We start from the raw sequence: 23,182 nt of genomic DNA, 5'->3' as shown, positions 1-23,182 counted from the left end.
TTTATCTTCAAGCACTCGTCAAGCCTTACTTACCCGCACGCTCACTTCGCTCTTCTTCCCAACATCTGTTCTGCGTACCTAGGTTCAGGCTTTCCAGAGTGGGAGGCCGTTCCTTTGCTGTACTGGGACCCAAACTATGGAACTCTCTTCCCTTGGACCTACGAATGGAGCAGTGCCATCTCCGTTTCCGAAAAGCCTTAAAGACCTGGCTTTTTGCCCAATAACCTTTTTCTTCAGGATCAATTATGCTGTTTATTGTCAATTAGCGCCGGGAAACCCTCACGGGTAGCTGTCGCGCTCTATAAGATTAATAAAAAATAATAATAATAAAATTAGTAAGGCGGATTGACGAGGCTGGAAAGGGGTCTCCGGAGAAGCCTCAGCAAGCGGCCATGCTGTTTCGCCGCGAAGCCACGCCCCCAACAGTGCCACAGTGCCTTTTTGATGCCTTGGAACGCAGCTTCCTCTCGATCAGTCCACTCCCAGGGCATCCTGGTCTTGGTCAGTTGTCGTAGCGGTTCAGATATTGTGGCGATATTTGTGAGGAACCGTCCACAATATGTCACCATCCCCAGGATGCTTCTCATTTCTGTGGAGTTCTGTGGCACTGGGGCATTTCAGAAAGCCTCTGCCTTGCGAGGATCGACCCTCAGCCCTTCTCTCTCGAACACATATCCTAAAAAGTCTATAGATCCTTGGTGGAAGGTGCTTTTTTTCTTGTGAAGGGTGGGTCTGCAGTCGGCTAATCCCTGTAGTGTGGCCCTCAGCCTGACATGGTTCTCCTCCAGGATTTTTCACCCCTACGAGGCCGGAGAGGACTTCCTTGATGGCGTTCTGGAAGACCTCTGCTGCAGATGACACTCCAAAGCTGAGACGGCTGTACCTTCGGAGTCCCACATGCGTGGAGAAGGTGGTGATGTAGCGCCTCTCTGGCGCGAACTCCAGTTTGTGGTAGCCGGAGTTCAGGTCTAGTTTTGAGAACCGCTGGGCACCATTGAAGTCCGCTACAATGTCATCCATCGTCGGGGTCATTTGCCGCTCCCTGCGAATGGCTTAGTTAGGGAGTCTCATATCTACACATAACCTGATCACCCCCGGTTGCTTTGGTTTCGGCGCTACCACCAGCAGGGATACCCAGGGAGTGGGTCCCAACGCCTTTTCTATAACGCCTACGTCCTCTAGGAGTTGCAGTTCCTGTTCCACCAGGGGACGAAGATGGAACGGTGTACACCAGTGTCGGAGAGCACGTGGCTGGACGCCCTGGTCAATGTGAAGTTTTACCTGCCGCCCCCAGAGCTTGACCAGTCCTTCAAAGAGTTGCGGGAACTCCTTCATCATAACCCCGCCTGGTGTTCAAGGACCTGTTGGGCAAAGAATATCGGGTCCAAGTCCTCCGCTGTGTGGCAGCTCAGCAACGTGTCTTTCTTTCCATTCGTGATGTGAAAAGTGGTTTTCGCTGCATATTTGTCTTTAGAGATCTCGACCTCCATCATCCCCCGCAGTGCTATGGGTTTTGTGCTGCCATTCATGTACATTTTCGGCGCACTAGGTGTCAGTTTTGGTTTGGGCGACAGTTTTTCATATTGGTCGGAGTCCATTACGTTGACAGACGGCCTGGTGTTGATGAGGGCCTGTTCTGAGATCCCGTTGACTTTGACATGGCACAATGGGGGAGGGCATCCTTTGCGACCCGCTCTGCCTGTGAATTAGATGACGAATGTGTGGGCGCCTTTGTTTTGGTGCAGGTCGCCTCTATACAAAGTCTACGGTCTCTTCCTTCACCTGTGCCAATCTTGACGTTAGTGCGGTCGGTGTGTTCCTCACTCGGGGCCGCCTCCATCTCATCTGCCCTCTTGTCCGACAGCTCATGAGAGCGGGCGAGTATTAGAATCTCATCCAGCTAAATCCCTGGCTGTCGAAGCATTTGGCGCCGCAGGATGACAGGTTTGCACCCCTGTATGATTTGGGCCCTGCTCTCCTCATTCTGAGCGAGACTGGTGCATCTCATGGCGAGCTTTCGGAGTCGGGCGTAAAACATATCTACTATTTCCGCTTCTGTCTGTCAAGCCTGGCGCAACTTGGAACTGCTAGTTGTCCAGATTCATTTGCGGGTCAAAGTATCTGTTCAGGGCCGCAATTGCTGCGTCATACTCATGAGCGGCCCCGTGTCTGGCAATGTCTCAAAGAGCTCGTCTCCCCCGAAATGCATGAGATGGGAGCGTTTCACTGTGCCATCAGTTTTGCGTCTCCCTGTGAAGTAGTGATTGAGGTGTCCTTCCCAGAGCCTCCACCTGGGTGCTGCGGTGGCCGGATCTGCCAGTGAGTGTAGGTTGCTAGTCGTGCTTGAGCTTGCTGTTTGGCCTCCCATGCTGATCCCTCAGTGGCGCCTCCCTTGCCAAGGCTGTCTGGCTACTCACTGTGGGGGTGTGTGGTGCCTCTGGTGTCTTGATGCTGCCTTCTGTGCTGTCTTCCAGCCCCTTCTTCTTTTTTTTTTTGGCCTTATGGAGGTTTCCAATCTTTGAGGAAATCTGAAAGTGCGCTTTCACTTTGTCTCTTTTTTTTTTTTTTTTTGTAAGTTCACTTTTATTCAGCTCTTAGCCCTTCTTATCACTGTGGGCCACTTTGAGAAACTGGGGCCACGTGGTGCAGTGATAAACACCTGCTACCGCTGGCTGGGCTTGCTGTTTATCCCTTTCAGACCCCCTGTTCTCCTCAGAGCCTGCATGGAGAGCTGTGGTCACGTGGTTCAATTGCAAGCACCTGTTGCCGCTTGTCCGGGCCCCCTGTTCTTCAGCGCTGCCCTGCGCCACACCACAGAGGTCCCTCGCACCTGAGGATCAGCCTTGTGTGCACCTGAAGTGGCCCCACCCTCGTGCCTTTGAGCACACGTAGTGGGCCTCACTGTCATTACTGGCTTGGTCTGAGAGCAGCAGGCAGCTCCTAGTGCAGCTCCCGCCGGAACACTGGAATGTGCTGGTGACTCACCACTGAAGACCGCTGAGGGTTTGCAGGAGCCGGACCAGTAGATTGCGGTGAGTCACATGGCAGCAGACTCCAGCAAGGCAGGTCACAAAACTGCAGGGCGGCAGGTGCCGGTTGCAAGGCTTCAGGGCTGTAGGGTGGCAGGCACACGTTGTGTGGCAGACGTGGGGCCGTCTCCTCAGCTTCGTCGCCAGTGTAAAGGGCGGTGGACTATGGAGGTCATGGCCTACTGGCAGCGCTCAACACAGGACACACGCACTTTGGATTGCTATTCGGCCGAAGGTCTCGTGCGACCTCAAGCCCGTTTATTTATGCCCTTGGACCGAGCCCGTTCACGAGGCGTGAGGTGCTGATACATTGTCTCGTAGAGGCCGAGTGGCCCTCTACATCGCCTATACCATTTATGCCCAGAGTGCTAAAGAAGATCAAGCGCGACCGGGCCCAAGTCATCCTTGTGGCTCCGGATTGGGCACGAAGAGTCTGGTATCCCAAGCTACTGCATCTAGCAATCGATCCACCAATCCGTCTGCCTCTTCCGGAGGATCTTCTGTCGCAGCAGCAGGGGTCGGTCCTCCACCTGAACCTGTCCAGACTCCACCTCCTTGCATGGAGATTGAGCGGCTGCAGTTGTCATTCAACTTGCCTCCCGAAGTCTGTGATGTAATCTTGGTAGCCAGGCATCCCTCCACTAAGACGGTATACGCCTGCCAAAGGAACACATTTGTGGCATGGTGTGCAGGAAAGGCTGTAATCCCCTTTCTGCTCCTCTTTCTGAGGTTCTCTTGTTCCTCCGTTCTTTGGCCCAGCAGTGTCCTGCTCTGGGCACTATCAAGGGCTATCTCTTGGCCATTTCTGCCTTTCTTAGGCTTCCTGATCAGCCTTCTCTCCAAGTCCCCGGTTGTAAATCGATTCTTACAAGGCATTACTCATCTCTTTCCTCCTATTCCCTTCATAATGCCTCAGTGGGACTTGAACTTGGTCTTGACCTATTTGATGTGCACTCCCTTAGAGCTGCTTCACAACTGTCCTCTTAGACTCTTAACTCTCAAGACTGCATTCCTGGTGGCCATCATATCTGCCGGATGAGTGAGTGAGCTCCAGGCTCTTTCTTCCAAGCCTCCTTTTCTGACTGTACATCCAGACAAGGTTGTCCTAAGAACTCATCCATCCTTCCTTCCCAGGGTGGTCACCTCCTTTCATATTGGGCAAACCATCACTTTGCCCACCTTCTTTCCGCCTCCGCATCCTTCGAAAGAGGAAGAGAGACTCCACTGTCTAGACCCAAAACGTGTGCTTTCCTTCTATCTGGATTGCACATAACCGTTCCGGGTGGATGACCAGCTTTTTGTTGGCTACGTGGGCGCCAAGAAAGGTCAGGCCATACGCAAGCGAACCATCTCCAGATCGGTCGTTTTGTGTATTAAAGCCTGCTATTCTTTAGCAAAAAAGGAGCCTCCAGTGGGGCTGCGTGCTCATTCAACCAGGGCAATTGCAGCCACTACTGCTTTGGGACGGGGAGTTCCTCTGAATGACATTTACCAGGCAGCTACGTGGGCATCATTGCATACATTTTACTAAGCACTACTGCCTCAACAGCCAAGTCCGGAGAGACAGCTTCTTTGGCCGTTCTGTTCTCCAGGTCTTTCTGGTGTGAATTTAGTTTGCAGACCCACCCCCGGGGTTGGTATTGCTGAGGTATCTATTCTAGGGTAAGGCGTCTATAACTGCAAAACACACAAGGTGATGGACGGAATGTTGCACATTGGCAAAACTGGTCCTAGGATGCTTGATTCCGTCCCAGGGGAGACATGGCTTAGCAGTTCGGGCTAGACTGTTCCCATGAGGCACAGGGTCAAGGCTGATTTGCATATGGCCATATCTCAACTGGGGTGGCTTGGTGAGCAAAATAACGATGGATTACACCCAGATCTGTGACTGGGGGTGAATGTTTTGTCATTGTGCAACATTCCGTCCATCATCTTGTGTGTTTTGCTAAGGCATCTATAACTAACTGTTCCTTTCAGATAAAAAAGTTTCTTACCTTCCGTAATGATATATCTGTAAGAAACATAGGTAAGTTATAGATTTCTTACCGCCCCACCAATCCTCCCCGTTCTGCAAACTGATTTCTAGGGTTAAGGACATCCTTTCAGGGCCTGAGTTCTGTTCACCAGTGGTCAGTGTCTTGCATGGCTCTGCATTTCTGGCGCGGAAAGTCGTGTACAGAACTGACGTCCGCGTGCGAGGGCTGTGTCTATGTAGCTACCGCGACGTCATTCTGGCGACCACAACACCAACGACTCACAGAGGTACTGCTGACGAAAAACTTTCCAGATACAGTCTGACCCCTGGGGGTAATTCTAAGGGAAGGAATCTATAACTAACCTATACTTCTTACAAACATATCGTTACCGAAGGTAAATAACTTGTTCGTTATAGGAATTTGTAAAGTGAACTGTGTGACAATTGAACTGTGCAGAGCATGTTAAAATAAAGGCTGTAAGATGTCAGGCTTTTTTCTAACACATCATTGAAATAGCTATTCGGACTGTTCAAACATTTCAAATATATTTCACTAGTTATGAAGACCGATTTTTGTAATTCTATGGTGGAAAAAATATTTTTTATAGGATCAAAACAAATTAGAACACTTTAGTTGGTGATGTGCAAATTTAAATATTTCTGCTGAAAACCAAGTTCTAAACATTATTTATGTGCTATTATCGGTAAACTACATGTTAGTGGGAATGTTTTAGGGGCATTTCAATGGAAAATATGCTATCTGTAAATGATAGTGCACTACCACATCATGCTTTGGTAATATATTTATGAAAAGTTCGTTTTTAAATGTGAACTGGGAATTATTACTGAGCCTACCCATTTGACAATTCTATTAGTAAACTAAGAGGCAAGCCAGGGAACAAGTGTACCCTATATATGGGCTTGATTCTTGTTATACATGGAGCAAACATTTAGTCTGGTAAATAAAGAATTTTTTTGTACAGCAGAAATAGTGAACTTGCATATTTGAAGTTGCTCTCTTATATGATAATAAAGAAAAAGGCGGCTCCATAAGATAATATATTTGCCTAGGATCACCCAATTTGAGACCAGTTCACGGGTCAAGTACATTATAGTTGGGTCCAGTAGATTATTAACGTTACTAGACCTCCAGGTCTAGTAACATTTTGTGATTTTTCGAGCCTTGATGGATGATGGAAGAGAAGTAAGGATGAGTAGTGGGTGAGGAGTAGGGATGAGAAGTGAGGATGTTGGATGAGTAGTGGGGATGATGGCTAAGAAGTGGGGATGAGAAGTAGAGATAATGGATGAGAAGTACGGATGAGAAGCAGAGATGAAAAGTGGGGAGGACGGCTAAGAAGCAGAGTTGGAAGTAGATTTGTTGGCTGAGCAGTAGGAATGAGAAGTAGGAATGATGGAAGTGAACTTGGGAAGAAAAATAGGGGTTATGGATGAGAAGTAGGGATGATGGATGAGAAGTGAAGAAAGAGGATGTCTTAAAATGGATGCTATACCCGCATTTGCTCAGGGTGCGCACTGCAACAGACCCCAGGTCCGCATCAGCGCTGGTTTGGCACTTGTAACGAGGATCAGGTCACCACACTGGCACTCGGGTCCATAATCAGCTAAGACTGCAGCTTCTAAAGGCCTAATAAACTGCATCAGACACAAGATGGGATGTCACCCACAACCTTGAATTTTCAATGCGATAGTGCAGTATCGGATTCAAATTGTATCAGAAATCATTGCTGCTTAATTTGCACAGGTTAAACAGTCTTTCTCCTGAGTGATTTAACGCAGCATATGACTGAAGTTTGTAAGAGGGGGCCCGAAGCTGAATGATGAGCATTTTGTCGACTATCTTGCCAGGCCACACCCCTCCCCCAACAGTTTTAGCTTATAACATTATACTGAGGTTCACCCACTAGAGAGCAGGAGTGAAACTAAAGAATTACGAGGATTACCCACCAGAGGGTAGAAATACAATGATGCAATGTTTCTTTTGTATTCATTTCATTGATATGAATTTTTTTATCAGAATATAACTGAGTAATTCCTTGAACTACTAAAGCAATAACAATGATCCGCATTCTGCCTTGACCTGAAAAAAGAAAATGTGGTAGATTGAATAACCGTATACAAATAATGAAATAGAGAAAATACAGTTTTAGCCTTCAATAACTCCTGCAATACGAAACACATATTTTTTTTTTTTGATTTTGCTACCATTTTTAATAAATACAATAATTGTATATCCACGTTTGAGTGTGACTCTTCATGCTTGCAAAAATAGCAAATGTTTTATTTTTAGGAATACAAGAGGGGGAGGACTAGGCCCTTGAGTTCGCATTGACAAGGATAGTAGCTGTGTTGTGTAAAGCAGGTGTTGCCTGGAATTCGCACACACATCCCAAACTATATGTTGCATCTATTTAGAGAGAGACTTTTCATCTCCTTGCTGAGGTCACAGTACAATTATGCACTTTTTAAGAGCTAGGGGATTGCTTATTGAAGTAGTTTATCTCCATCTCTAGAATAAAGTCACAGTAAAACTACTGTTTGTACAGAAGAATTCCTTAATCTGTTTTTCACTCATCTTGCACATTCACACTGCCTAGATATGGGGCAATCTGTCACGTGCCTTCCTATCACTCCATATCCTTTCCATTCTCTCCTAATGCGGTTGCCATACCTTCTCACTCTTTGACTTTTTCTCCTAAAACACATTCTATGGTCAAATGTTTTAAACTGATTGTCTTTTTCTTTCTCACTTTTTTACCACAGAAGAGTTTGTTGCTCATAAAGGCAATGTATCTGCGGTGGCGCTGGGTAAGGCTTCGGGGCGCCTCCTAGCCACTGCAGGAGATGACTTTTGCGTTAACGTGTGGAATGTCAACAAGCCAAACTGTATTATGGTGAGTAAAAAAACAGTTGAAAGAAGATTGCACCCAGTATTGTTGCTATTCTAGGGCTTTGTGCTACAAGGCAGAGGATCTTCTTTTAGTATGAGTGCTTGAAAATGTGAGGGTTAGTAGGATGTCTTCAGCAGACTAATCTATTTACAATGGGATAGAATTGTCACTGATGCATCAGAGACAAAGGTAGAGATTAGACTTTACAGCCTGGGCAGGGTATGCTGCACTCAACCACAGGAATTTCCACAGTGTCTATTAGGCATTAAGGAAAAGAGGCAGCAATGGTTTATTTAAAAGAATTATTGTTTTAATCACCTTTTTGAAAACATAATACTCGGCTAGAGTTGGCAGTGAAATTCCGATTATAGGACACAAACAGCTAAAGATTTGAGTTTTTAAAAAAAGTATAAAAGATACTTCCTTGCTGCACCATAGTAATGACATATGCTCTCTTTTGCCAAATATGGATGTTAAATCAAAATTTACGTGGCTCACCCTTCACTTTGCAGAATATTTGTTTTTAGTACATTGCTTTTTTGAATAATGCAAGAGCAGCGCACTGAATTAGAAATACAGTATGTTTCGAGATATATTGGCTAGGGTCATTTAAGTAAAGGGAGCATAATGTATAGTTATTGGAATGGTTGCATGTAATGGTGCACAGCTGTAGCCTTTCCAAACTCTGCCTCTGAGCAGTTGGGATTGCCTCCATTCAGGTTCTTTGCTCTAGGTTGGTGGTTGAAGAGGGTATGAGGGGAAAAGTCAGCAAATTTGGCAGAGGTAAGATATGAGGGGGTAAAATGTTCTATTTTGTCTTGGGTAAGGGAGATGAGTAGAGAGGTGGGGTGCCTGGCACATTGTGGTGGAGGCTAAGAGCTGGGTTACATGGCACAGCGGCTATCAATTCAGGATGGATTTTGCCATGTTTACGGTAATAACCTATAAAGAGAGAGCTGAATGCCACACCCAAGCGGTTTTTGTTTTGGTATTATTTTCCGGTCTGTTGATAGAATTGGGTCACACAGCTTTAGTCCTAATTAGGTGATGCACATTTAGTGCACTCAGTTCAGAGGCAACTGTGATTCCTAATTGTAGATATATCAGAATGAGATATATCGTGGATAGAGTCCAGGGGTTTCCTTATGAGTGGACAGAGGCTTGCTTTAGCAATCCAAAGGTGCTCTTCTAGGGGGATGTAGTGTGGTCGAGCAGCCTTGGGCTTATCAGAGAAGAGTGTAAGACATCTGCAAATACACACAATAGTCAATAAACTATGCACACAACTCAATAAGGATCCACCCAAATTTATGACAATATAACATATATATCTATCTATATATATATATATATATATCATATATATATAATTTAGGCTCCAGAACTAATTCGACCAGGTAAGTAAGTTTTGCAGTAGAAATACTTTTATATCCAAAAAGTCGACACTTAGTGCACTTTTTTGAAAGATGCAATGTTATCCTATGGGAGTAAGAAGAAGCCCGGCATTCAGGTACAGTACAGTGACTTACGGGACCTATCTCCAGAAGTTAAGGTGAGTGGTGGGCAAGGTCCAAGGCGCAGCACCAACAGTACACCACCAGCAGCATGATCGAGGCAGGGTGCAAATTAGCATTGAGAACCTGATGCATTTCAATGGGGAAGCCAGACAAGCTGAAACAATAAGGGGAGCTCTGGGACGTAGGGGCACCTGTGGTCCTCTTTTCCACGGCCCAGGGGTGACTGGTGCAGAGCTGTCTTTAAGTGTCAGGTTTTCCTTACCAGTAGGTGTCTTGGTAGAGGGGGGTTGCGTGCAGAGGCTGCAGGCGATGTCGGGGAGTCCATGAGAGACAAAACCACAGTGGACACGGTCTCTGGAGGGCTGGGAGACCACACTGACAACGTTGGGCCACTTCAACTCTGGTTTGAAGAGACTGGTGTGGTGGTGTCCTTAGGCGCGGGTTTCCGCGGTCTTGAAGTCCTCTCATGTTTCTTTGGGTTTTCTACAGGATGCAGGGGGGGCATGTCTACTGCCCCAAAGGAATTTTTGGTTCCTGGGTGAAGCGCTGGCAGGTCTCCCAGGCTTTGGGGACTCAGCATCTGCAGGACAAGTAATCTTTAGGCGCACTTATCGAATTCCACAGGCAAGCCGGCAGGTTTGGTACCAAGTCAGTTGCTGAATCTTCTGTTCTTGCTGTTTGCGACTCTTCACATCCGTCTTCTTTTCTCCAGTTGGAAGCATCTGTTTCTAGTGCCAAGGGCTCTCCTAAATACTGAATTTAGGGACATTAAAGCAGTGTAGGGTAGTTGCTAGTGGACTGTTACCTTTGGGGTCACTATATGACTTAGATGACCACTTCCTGTGGGAGGCCAGACATGCATTTCAGAGGCGGTAGCTTCTTTGAAGCTCTCCTGCCTTGGAATGCTAATCAGCAAGTCATTCTGTGGGAGGGGATGTTATCACCCTCTTCCCGAGTAGGCTTTGTTTCTGACCTCCTGAGAGCAAAGACGCTCACCCCTGGTGGTCAGCCAATAGTCCCAGGTGGTAGGCTGCAGAAACCAGTCCGCCCACACACCAGAGGCTGGTAGGTTTTTAGGAGGCACCTCTAAGGTGCATGCATTTTTAAATCCACCACTGGAATCCGTGTTGGTTTATTAATATGAGGTGTTTGATACTGAGTATCCCTATTTTCAGTGAAGCTATCAAGTAGCTGAGGAACTTGCTTTCAGCACTGTCCAGCACATGTTTTAAAATGGCTTCCGTGTTCACTTGCACTGGAAGTAATGGAACTGAGCAGCACAGGGGCATATCTGCTCATGCAGGTATGCCCTCACATGCAATATAAAGCACCTTGCAGTAGGGCTGTAAGGCCTGCTGTCGGGGTAACTTACAAATACTACATGCAGTGTCACTCAACACGGCTCACTTGGATGTGTGTCATGTCATGTTTTAGTTTTGGTCTGCACCAAAACACGCAGCCTGCAATCCCAGTCTTGCATGTGTTTGTTATGGGGTCTCTTAGGGTGGCACAATTCGTGCGCCAGCCTTGAGAAACCCTCCTTTAGTATCTCATGCCCCAGGTACTAGGAGTACCATTTACTGGGGTTTTACAGAGTGCTAAAGGTATTGCCAATGGAGGGAAACAATTGTACTATTTTGGGAAAGAGATCTGGCATTGGGGAGCTGGTTAGCAGGAACCCAGTGCACTTCCAGTCGAAATCACGTCAAATACCAGGCAAAAAGTGAAGGTGACCATTTAAAAAAGGGACACTCTCGTACACTAATTGTTTCCTGCAGCAACTTCATTCATACTGGACTAAGAAGGTGGAGTGAGTGGAAATGTTACTGGGATAAGGATTTGATTCAGTCGAAGATCACAAAGATGACAACAAGGTGGGAAGATGGCTGGTGATTAGACAGTCTTACTGGGGAGATCTTGCCTCATGTTGGCCTCAGTCTGTACACCTAATTGGGGGCAGGAAGTATCCACACTGCCATACACACTTTTATAGATTTGGTGGAGATTTTAATTTAGTGATGCACCCACTTATGGACAAAGCTTATATTTGGGAGCTCTTGTGTTGTGTTTTTAGCATGGAAGATCTGGCTGAACGGTTTAGGGCTCATCAGCCGTTTGTGTCATCAGGCATTCTTTTAAGGTGGAGTCAACCCATTATTCAGCATCCGACAAAATCTTTGCCAAGCTAGATCATTTAGCATTAAGGAAGAGGCTTTTGAGCATCCCTGAGGAGTTATTTTAGCGATTGGTAACATTGTTAGATCACATGCGTTTCTCATGCGCACTGTATTAGTTCTGAAACTGAATGGAAGGGGAATCAAAACTCCTGCTCAAAGACCATGCAGTGCTTCAGAGCATTAGGAAAGAGATTAAACAATGCCTGGACCAGGGGGCGCTAGAGGGCGCACTGCAGAATGGCCGCACTGTCGTGAGGCTCCTGCTGCCCGGAGCTATCATCCGCCCAGGGATCCTGATTACCATCGCTGCGCCCTGATCTGACCCTATAGATCTACTGGGACATCGACTGACCACCCACGGTCCAACTCCTGGTCCATTCGGAGGTTGCTGGCCAAAGTTACGAGGGCTCCAAGTTTCCCCGACTTGCGCTCTGGAGATCGGGTGTTCCTCAGCCCGGCGTCATCATTCACGCCAGCCCGTGGCTCTACACATGGGGTGTAGGCCCTGCTCTGCCCCTCTCCACCGGGCACGCTTTCTGGCCGGGCAAGCTGTTGGATTCTCCTTTCCATTGGACTGATTTCTCGGTTCCTACATCTGCCTGCCCAGGTACCATTGCTTACGGAGGCACGGCGGATCTCCTTCTGGTCTTCTGGGGGATAACCCCTTTGGTCTGGGAGCGGAGACGGCCATTTTTTCGCCGTTGGGAGTGGCGGGGCGCGCTGGCCTGCTCGTGCCCCCACGGTTCGGTTTTTGTCCGTGCCCTTTGTCCGGCCTACATCCTAACTCCTATTTGCTTCGTTCTCCCGCTGCACTACTAGCACATTATTATGGGGAAGCCGGACGCTAAACAATCCAAGTTGTCCTTTGACTCTGGAGTGGCTAGGAGGGGAACGCGATTGCTCCAGGATGCTGGGACTTCGCGGTCACCCCCCCCCGCCTGTCGCTGATAGTGTGCCGCCGCAGCCACCACCACCGGACTTTCCCCAGATGATGCAGGAGATGAGGCAGGGGTTTGCCACGATAGTGGACAAGGTGGACAAGATATCGTCGCGCATGGATGCGGTGGTCCAGAAGCTGGACGTGCATGAGGAGCGCCTGACAACGGCGGAACAGCGCATTTCGGACCACGACGACACGGCAGCTACCCATACCACCCAACTGGCGAGAATGGACAATATACTGCGTGTCATTGCCGCTAAGAATGAGGAGTTGGAGGCGAGGAGTAGGCGCAATAACGTTCGCATTGTAGGTGTGCCGGAGTCCACAAATGTGGGCAAGATGGAAACTTATGTGGAGAGACTGCTGGTGGGCGCCATTGGGGCGGAGGCATTCTCATCCCAGTTCATCGTCGAGAGAGCGCATCGGACACTGGGACCTCGGCCGGCCTCTGGGGCCGCTCCGCGCCCCATCATTGCGCGTCTTTTAAACTATCGTGACCGGTACGCTGCCCTCCAGGCTGCCCGGGCCCTCTCCTTCGATGGGGTGTCTTTCACCATGTACCCCGACTTCACGCCGATGGTGCAGGACCAGCGTCGTAAGTTCCTGGGGATGAAAAAGAAACTTCGAGATCTACAAGTAGACTACGCTTTGCTTTACCCTGCCAGACTTAGAGTGACGCACCAGGCTAAGCAACATTTTTTCACCAACCCACAGCATGCTGAGGATTTTGCAAAGCGCCTCCAGCGCGATCGAGCGGCTGCAGATCGAAGAGGCGATCGAGACCCTGAGGATGAACATTCGGCGGCTGAGGAGGAGGTCGCCTGATTATGGTGACTTTGTTCTTTGTTTTGCCCTTTTATTCTTTTTTGTTTTTTTGGTGTTGGAACATTCTGGACGCATGCCTTTTGCACTGCCTTCTACTGACTTCCTTGCCCGCATTGGTGGCCTAACTGCTATCCGCCTTATTTTTGTTGTTGCGGGGGTCATGTCTTGCCTGAGGTGAGGGTGTATGTATGGCTTCTCGTGGCCGGTGTGGAACCGCAGGATGGTGCTATCTGGCTTCGCGCTCTGGGCACCCACCCCCCGCGCTGCGCCTGGGGCCGTTTGATACTCGTTGGCTCGGACACTGGCGTGGTGTGAGGGAGTGGTGTCGTGCACCTCTAGAAGGTTCCCCGGAGGGTGTACCCCACTTGTACCTTTGGTTTGGATTCTAGTCCTTTGTTGGTTGACTGGATGTGTGTTGGGGAACGGGGGGGGGGGTGGGGGTGTGCATGGCCTGATAGTTGGGGTGTCATCAGGTGGGTGGGTGGGGTGGGGACGAGGCTGACCACGCTTGCTTGCCCAGGCCTCATGGGTCAGTGTAGGGATCGCTGCTACTGTCTGTGTGCACAGGCGCGGCTCCGTGCCCGCTGCTTCGGTTGGTCCATCTATCCTTTCGGCGGGGTTGGTTCTGGGGCCCTTGCCCCCGTCCGCCATGGGCCCGGATGGAACGGCCGCCATCTTTGGCGGCCACGTGGCGTTGAGCGCTTGGCACGAGGAACGCGTGTGCGAGTTGTGGGCCGTATGAGCTGGATTGGCTGCGTGCTGCGCGCGATGTTTTCTGAGTGCTTGCTGCATGGATGGTTCGGCTGGGGGGGGCTGTTGTGGTTCTGGTTACTTGGTTTGGAGATGGCTGGGATGTGTGTGGAGTGTATGCGGGGGGACGACTGCTCCCTGGGGTGGGGTCCTGTCGCTGGCTGTTGCTGGGAGTCGGATGTTACGTATTTGCTTGTTGGGTCCTGTGGGATCCGGAAACTGGCTAATGTCGACTGCTGTTATGGATCAGATATCGATTTTGTCCTGGAATGTACGGGGACTTAATGATGCCAGGAAATGTCGTAGTGTGATCCAGTATTTGGACAGGCATGCTATTCATGTTGCCCTCCTCCAGGAGACGCATCTGCGTCCCGCTCCTTCCCCCAGCTTTGGTGGGAGGTGGGCTGCGGCCAGGATGTTTGCTTCATACTCTTCTTATGCTCGCGGGGTTGTCATCCTTGTTAAAAGATCGCTCGCATTTCAAGAACTGGGATCTATGGGGGATCCTGAGGGGCGCTATGTGCTACTGTGGGGGCGGCTTGGGCAGAACACTGTGCTGTTTGTTAATTGCTATGCTCCCAATGTCGATACGCCAACCTTTTTCGTTACATTGTGGGGTCATGTGCTTGCTGTTGATGCCACTTACATTGTTTGGGGGGGGGGATTTCAATTTTGCATTTCATGCCCACTTGGATAGATCGGAAGGGAGTCCTCAGTATAATGTGCAAGCTAGAGAAGTTCTGCGTGGGGTTGTGGAGGAGGCTGGTTTGATCGACAACTGGAGGTACACCCACCCTGCCACTAAGGAGGGTACTCATTACACTACACATGCGCGTTCATGGGCGAGGCTGGACTATGTGTTTCTCTCTAGAGGGTTGGTGGCTGGCCTGCGGGAGGCTGCACATCTGGCTCGTACGTATTCTGATCACTGTCCGGTGAAGGTCGTTTTATCTGTCCCCGGGATGCACAGGCCGCGCCCACCTTGGCGCCTTTTTCCGACTGCTTTGCTTGACCCGGTGTTCAAGGAGGAGCTTGGCGAGGAGGTGGAGGCGTTCTTCCCTAGAAACAAGGGCTCTGTTGACAGTGTCGAGGTTATATGGGAGGCGTTCAAGGTTACGATCCGGGGAGTCACAATTTCTAAAAGTTGTGGTATGCTTAAACTGATTGTACGGACCCTCGGGGGCTTGGAAGCTGACTTGCGAGACTTAGAACGCAGGATGCAGGTTGACTCTGATCCCGATCTTCTGGCCCAGTTCCGTACTAAACTCTCCGAGTATGAAGAGGAGGCCGCCAGAGAGGCTAAACATAGGGGAAAGTACTGGACGGCGAGACGGTACTGTGAGGGGGAGCGGCCCGGTAAGGTCCTCGCTGCCCTTACTAGGCATCCAAGGCATGGGTCGGACGTGCTAGAATTGGTGTTGCCGGATGGCACTCGCTGTCGGGACACTGCGGAGATTCAGCGTACTTTTATTGACCATTACGCACACCTTTACACGACACAGCAGACTGGGGAGACACAATATGGCGGATTTCTTGATGAACTGGCACTTTGTTGGTTATCGGATGATCACCGAGCGTTCTTAGGTAGGCCCCTAGAGGTGGAGGAGGTCAGGAATGCCATCATGTCTTTGAATAATGGGAAGGCCGCCGGTCTGGATGGCCTTCCTGCTGAATTTTATAAGTGCTACCTGGACATCATGGCCCCTGTTCTCCGCAAGGTTTTTGAGGAGTCCCTGGAGGAGGGGCGTCTGCCGAGCTCCATGCGGGAGGTCGCTATTACGTCGCTGCTCAAGCCGGGGAAGGACCCGTTGGATGTGGGTTCCTATAGGCCCCTCTCATTGCTCAACTGCGATGTTAAAATTCTCGCGAAGGTCCTGGCGGTGAGACTTGCCGAGCTCATGCCCGTCATTGTACTACCTGATCAGTCGGGGTTTGTGCCCGGCCGTGCTACCTCCCACAATCTTCGCACCTTGTTTTCGCTTGTGTCGACCATTGCTCCTGATATTCCGGTTGCCGCCATCTTTCTTGATGCCACTAAGGCGTTTGACTCCGTTGAGTGGGGCTATCTTATTGATGTTCTCTGTCGTATGGGCTTCCCCCGGATCTTCATCTCATGGGTTAAGCTCTTATACACTGATCCGATGGCGAGGGTGGTGGTGAATGGGGTGCTATCCCCCTCGTTCCCTCTCACAAGGGGGACCCGACAGGGGTGCCCCCTCTCGCCCCTCCTATTTGCCATTGCCATTGAGCCTCTGGCCTCCAGAATTCGTCAGCTTCACCAGCAAAGCGCCTTTAATTGTCTTCAGCGGCAGGTCGGAATTTCTTTATACGCTGACGATGTCACGCTTTATGTTAAAGACCCTGAGAACAATCTTAATTCGCTCTTGCGGGAGTTGGTCGCTTTTGGGGGTGTCTCCGGCGTCCATATTAACTGGCGGAAGTCACAACTTTTCCCCCTTACTGCGGCTGTAGCTAGGTTTCCCCTCGATTACCCTCTGGAATGGTGTGATTCGGAGTTGCGGTATCTCGGCATTGTCGTGTCATTGGATAGAGAAGAAACGGTTCGGCTTAATTATGGTGTGGCTATTACTAAACTTGCAGACAACGTCACTAGATGGATGTCCTTGCCTCTCTCCATGGCTGGTAGGGCGTCACTTATCAAGATGGTAGTTTTGCCCCGCTTTTTGTACCTCTTTCAAAACCTTCCATACCATCCTGGTGCTTATTTCTTTCGCAGACTTCGTTCTGAGCTCATACGATTGTTCTGGGGGGGCAAGCAGCCGCGGGTGGCTTGGGCTACCCTAACATTACCCTATCCTGATGGCGGATTCGACGTCCCTGACTTTGAGCTTTATTACCTTAGCGCTCAGACGCATTACGCATATCACTGGATGCGCCCCACGCCGTTTATGCCCCAAATTGCTGCTGAACATTGGGTTGCCCACCCGCTCCCATTGGAGGGGTTAGTATTGGGCAAGGTGTCAGATGTGGAAACGCCTCGTACGACGGTGACGTGCACGGTAGATGCTTGGCAACGGGTGGCTCAATTGCTGGGCGTCTCCTTTCTTTATTCGCCGGTCATGCCTCTGGCTTATCACCCTGATTTGTCTCTGTTGCTGGAAACGGGGTTTCAACGGATGTGTAGGCGGCTCGGTATTCTCACGTGGGGTGACTTGTTTCATGAAGGTGCCTTCCGTACGCAGGCTCATTTCTTCGGAGTAGCTGCCTGCTCCCCTTTGGAGCTGTTTTACTTTGTCCGCTTGCGGCAGGGCATGCGTGCATTGTTACCAGATTTCCCTTCGGAGCCGGAGGTTACCCTCCCCGTGCTGTTGGTTTCAGATGGGCGACACCTGGTGTCGAAATTATACGGTGCTATTCGCCGACAGCGTTCGGTCCCGGCCAATCGGGTGCGCGAGCAGTGGGTTGCTGAGTTGTGTGCCCCTATTACTGACGAGCAATGGAAGTACTGCTGTGGACTCACGGCCAATGTTTCCTCCAGCTGTCGCCTTAAGATTATCCACTACAAATTTGTCCAGAGGTACTATTACACCCCCGCGAGGAAACTTCGGTTTCACTTAGCGGAGGATGACCGATGCGCTAGGTGTCGGGCAGAAGGCGCTGACTTTCTGCACTTGGCTTGGAGTTGTGCGGGGGTGCTGGAATATTGGACTCAGGTCCATGAGGCCCTGCAAATTATGGCGGAGGATGGGGTGACATTTGACCCCTTGGTGATGTTGCTGGGTTATTCTAAGGACGTGCCTGCCTCTGATCACAGATTTGTTGACGTGGCCCTGCTGCTGGCTAAGCGTAGGGTTGCTTGTTGCTGGGGTCGTGGCAGGGTACCGCGCTTCCAGGATTGGTTGAATGACCTCATATACTGTCAGGACCAATATAACATCTACTCTGAATTGATGCCTGTCAGATGCAGACCGAAGGACTTTTGGAGCCCGCTCCAGGTGTACCTCCTAACTAGAGCTGTGCAGGATTCTGATTCTGAACATGGGGACCGTGTGGGGGTTGGTTGACAGCAGTAGGGTTGTGCTGGGATTTCATTTTACATTTGCTGATCCTTAAGTATCGGGGGAGGGACTGGGCTGCTGCCACTTTCTGCGAGTTTCCGGGGGCTGTGGTTCCTCTTATGACAATTGGATGGTAGGAATTGCAATAGGACCCCTGTCAGGGTTTCTCTTGGCCCTTCTATCTTAGTCTCCTTTGTTTTATTTTTTATGAGCTAATTGAGTATGTCCGTAATGTATTGTCTTATTAGCTTGCCTGTGCATCCTGGATCATTTCTTTCTCATATGCATTGTACATTTCGCTATGGCTATATGTGTTGACTGATATGCTACCCTGTACTTGAAACTTTTATTTTTCGAATCTGACGTACCATTGTAATGGCCATCTATGACTGTATGAATCGTGTATGCACTTCCTTTGTCCTTGCTTATCTCCAAATAAAGGTTTAAAAAAAAAAAAAAAAAACAATGCCTGGACCAGAATGATAAAGGTGAAGTGAGTAAGGGTACTGGGAGAAAATGATTCCGCGTTGAATACAGTTTATAAACTTGGTTGGTGGCGTTACTAAAAATATCACCTGAGGATAGGGCAAAGGTTGATGCCCATTTAAAAAAGGAGAAGATCATGGTGGCCATAGGCACTCTCAAGATGTTCAAAGGTGCAGGTAGGTTCTCAGTTGGGTTTTATAGTGGATTGCCCAAAACCTTTTGGGCATTTTGTTGGTGGTTCTTAATGGGGCTAACCAAATGCAGAAGTTACCCCTCTATAATCGAGGAAATTATCTCTTTAGTACTGATGCTTGAGAAGGACACTGCTCTGTGTGCACACTATAGGCCATCTATACTTAACCCCTTTAATGCTCATGACGAGCTCAGCTCGTCATGAGGCACGGTGCTCGTGTGCTCATGAGGAGCTGAGCTCGTCATAACCACACACAGTTCTATTGTGGCCCAGCACAGGAGAAGAATATCTCGAGCATCGATGAGGTTAACACAGTTCCAATCTTGTTTATAGTTGGTAAGCATTCTGGCCATAACGCTAAGTAGGCATTGCACCTTATTAACCTTATCAAAGGAGGCAGTAGAACGGGAATGGTGCTATCACCGGATGCAAAAAAGGATTAGCTTGAGGGAATTGCCCATTCACAGAGAGCACATTGTGGTCAAAGAGTCTGGTGAACTATCCGATACCATGGGTTAGGAGAAGAGTGAATCGAATGCCCTTGAAACCAGTTCGGGTTGGCAGGAAAAATGTCAAGGCTTATACCTTCACAAAAGAACTCCTTGCTTAACATAAAAGGGCAAATTCAGTTATTGGCGGGATTACATTGGGTATGGTGAGCTTATATTGACCATATTCACCTATGACGTCTTTGTGTTGATGAATGATCTGGATACTTCCCTGAGTGCAACCAAGAAGGTACTGTTTTCTAAGTCAATGTGAATAAACTCAAAAGTTCTCAAAGTGACTATAAGCTTGAGAAGTAGAACACTTTAGTGTACTCCATGCAGTTTCACATGTGCAGGTAGGTGCACTATCTGGAAATCACCCTTACATGCAGCTTCCATTACGGAGTTGAGCAATTTCACAATCCCAATATAAAATTGTTAAAACTAGCGCTGCTGGCTAGGACTTTCATTAATTATCAGGGATTGGTAGTATTGAAGCCTTGAACATGTTAGTTCTCCCCAACGTCCTTTATATGTTCTAGACACTCCTTCTGTGGCTTATATCTGCGTGGACTATGCTGTGAGAGCCAGGAGAAGTTTAGGAAAGGACTGTCCAAGTGCATGCTCAACAGGAGAGGAAGGATTGAGAGTCCTGTGTCAAACTCTATCAGGCAGTACAATTGCCCTAATTGACAAACTATATAAGAATAATCCATACCTTTATCATTGTAGCCACTGTGAGAAATGTCCTTGATTCCGCAAGTGCATCTCTTTGCCTGCCTTAGATTTCTTTGGTAACAAGATCCCCTCAGGTTTGGGACCGGGTTTAATGAGATCTCATGACATTTACATTTACCTTAGTCCTTGAGGAAATTAGGATTTCTCTCTTAATCAGGGAAAATGGGAATATGTGGCATGGAAAAAAGCTGAAGACATGGTTGACAAAGGTACAGTCTTGGACAAGCATGTCCGGCAAGAGTTTGGCTTTCCATAGCAAATTTTTCCACTATTTTCTTCTCCATTAGGTGATTAACCCGCTGCTGAAAGAGGATGTTGATGCCACTTGAGAATAGTCTACTTGAGCAGAGTGATTCCTTTCATGCCCTATCTCATTTTCGTGAAATACTCACCGGACTGAGGGACTCCCCTGCTAGCATTCCATGCTGTTTGAGAGAAGCGTTTTGTGTTAGTCTAGTAGAGGAACAGTGGTTCAATATAGCTATTAAGACAAATAGCTTTTCTTTGCATACCACAGCATGCAAAATCCTCTACAAAATACTTTACGGATGGCTCTGTACTTCAGAGAGCAGCTACGCCATAGGTTGCTTAAGAACCCGCATCTGCTTGTGGGAATATGGGAGAACTGGAATCATCAAACCTATTCTCAGAATATGTCTCAAGCCTGGCATTTTGGGATTAGGTTTTTGTGATTGGTGCAGGAGTCAACAGGTGCCGCTCTGGTACAATGTCCAGAGGTGATACTATTAGGGTGACCTTTAGATATCACATACTTCCTGCATCTTGACACTGGGTTGTATACCTGTTGCTACACACAGCAAAACAAGTGACAAGGAACTGTTGTCCTCTTCACAAGACTTGGGATTCCCTAGTCTCTCAAAAATTGAAACCCCTGTTTATAATTAGCTGTATTCCTTTGATACTCTGGGTAGGATGAAATGGGATGCTGGTCTTTTGCCATTCAAGGAGGCATCCTAACCTAAACATGGATGGAGGACAGTTAACTTTCAGCAAGCATTCCAAGCCTGAGGCTAAGGAATCCTCTGCCTCTTTCTGAGGACCATGGTACCAGTTGTAATGGCTCTTTGAACTGGGCGCTTTTCCTGCTGTCCCTTCATACGCCTCAAATATAAATGATCCTGAAGCTCCTGGAACTCAAGGCGGTTTCCAGAGAAAAATTGGTGGGGAAAGATATTGTGGCTCCTTGACATGAAGAAACTAGCACATGTAGCTCTATGGAGGGAGAAACTCTTTAGAAATATGTGGAATTGGTGCCTAGAAGTGCTGGTGCGCGACCTCCAAGAGCTAACTTAACTAATACAATTGCAGTGGTTTAATGTTCTAAATCATAGCTAGAGCAGCTGACTTCAGGTTTAGGGAATGGACAACCTCAGAATTATTGAGTCAGATGATGTTGGGTGCTATTATGATGGAGTGGCAATCGGGCGTGGCACTGAAATGTGTTATCTTTCCATAGTAGGGGGCCTGGAGGGAGTTGAGGTGATCAAGAGATTGGAGTGATGGGAGTTGGCAATTGAAGGATAGAAGGAATGGAGGGTGTTTAGATATAGTTATGGATACTAGTTGACAAAAGAAAGTTGTCTTGAGAGTAGTAATGTTTACTTTTAATGCTGCAGGAAACTTAATAAAAATCAGTGAAACGTCATTACTCCCTACGGATCTTCAATATTAGTTGCTGTGGCATGGCATATATGCTTCTCTCTTTGTGTTTGGTTACAGATGGTCTCTGGTTCCCAAATATGCTACTTAAATTGTTGGTGCCAAAAATCCCGTTGTCCTTTGCTATACAATCTTATGAAAGAAATCAGTTTGCAGTTTCCATATCACTCTAATCTTGATTCTTGATTTGTTCTTCCTTCAGTCTTTGTTTGAAGCTTGCCTTGAAAAGGATAGTTACATTTTTAACAAACTTAACGTCATTGCTTCTTTTCAGAGTCTGACGGGCCACACCACACCAGTAGAGGCTCTACGTTTCAACGTTTCAGAAGAGTGGCTCGCTGCAGGGTCACAGTCTGGCTCTCTTCGTTTGTGGGATTTAAAAGCTGCCAAATGCAAGTGCTACCTTTTCCACTGTTCTTTCTTTTTTCATGCACTCACTGTCTGCTCGGATTACTCCTTCATGATGTCTCTCCATTTGTCCTGCTCTCTCACAATGGGTTTTGTGACTTTGATATCTGCTTCATGAAACATTTGCTGACTTTATTCCTTGCCCCTCAGTGTGTTCAGTCCTATGTCCCCACTCCCCTGATGTTTACTTGTCTTTATCCCATGCCGCTCCAGTTTTCCTTTTTGATTCCTGCAGAAGGTTTCACATCTTCCTTCATCTTCTACCTCATGGTCTGTTATTGTGTCGGACCACGCACGTAACCTGGGCTTCATCCTGGACTCCTCCCTCTCGATGACCAGACAAGTCAACGCCGTCTCATCGTTCTTCAACACCCTGCGCATGCTCCGAAAGATCTTCCGGTGGATCCCCACCGAAACCAGGAAGACGGTCACCCAGGCACTCGTCACCAGCCGACTGGACTACGGAAACACCCTCTACGCCGGAACCACAACCAAACTTCAGAAAAGACTTCAACGCATCCAGAACGCCTCCGCACAACTCGTCTTGGACATCCCCCGACACAGCCACATCTCCGGCCACCTGACAGACCTGCACTGGCTCCCCGTCAGCAAGAGTATCACGTTCAGACTCCTCACCCACGCACACAAGGCTCTCCACGACATGGGCCCCATTTACCTCAACAACCGCCTGACCTTCTACACTCCCACCCGCCAGCTACGATCAACCAGCCTCGCCCTCGCCGCCGTTCCACTCATCCGCAGAGCCACCACCGGAGGAAGATCCTTCTCCTACCTGGCAGCCAAGACATGGAACTCCCTCCCCATCCACCTCCGGCTAACCCAGGACCATCTCTCCTTCAGGAAGCAACTCAAGACCTGGCTTTTCGAGCAGTAACGGACCCCTCTCCCCCAGCGCCTTGAGACCCCTCCGGGTGAGTAGCGCGCTATACAAATGTTATGATTGATTGATTGTGTCTCGAGTTAGCTGCCTTCTTCTGGAGCCCCACTGTGTGTTCTTTTGCTTCACTGCCTAATGAATTAAAAC

General features: G+C 48.6%; 1 protein-coding gene across 3 annotated transcripts in view; it reads left to right on the top strand.

Annotated features, from left to right (window-relative positions):
* KATNB1 (katanin regulatory subunit B1) overlaps positions 1 to 23,182 on the top strand; it is a 633,244-nt gene that overhangs the window by 105,740 nt on the left and 504,322 nt on the right. For all 3 annotated transcript variants that reach the window (XM_086945006.1, XM_086945005.1, XM_086945004.1), the window contains exons 5-6: positions 7,789 to 7,919; positions 22,004 to 22,121. In XM_086945006.1, coding sequence (XP_086801132.1) covers positions 7,789 to 7,919; positions 22,004 to 22,121 — 249 coding nt within the window. The remainder of the gene's footprint in view (positions 1 to 7,788; positions 7,920 to 22,003; positions 22,122 to 23,182) is intronic.

The sequence above is a fragment of the Lissotriton vulgaris genome, chromosome 12, assembly GCF_964263255.1.
Source record: "Lissotriton vulgaris chromosome 12, aLisVul1.2, whole genome shotgun sequence".
Classification (NCBI taxonomy): domain Eukaryota; kingdom Metazoa; phylum Chordata; class Amphibia; order Caudata; family Salamandridae; genus Lissotriton; species Lissotriton vulgaris.
This window is presented reverse-complemented; position numbering and strand designations above follow the sequence as displayed.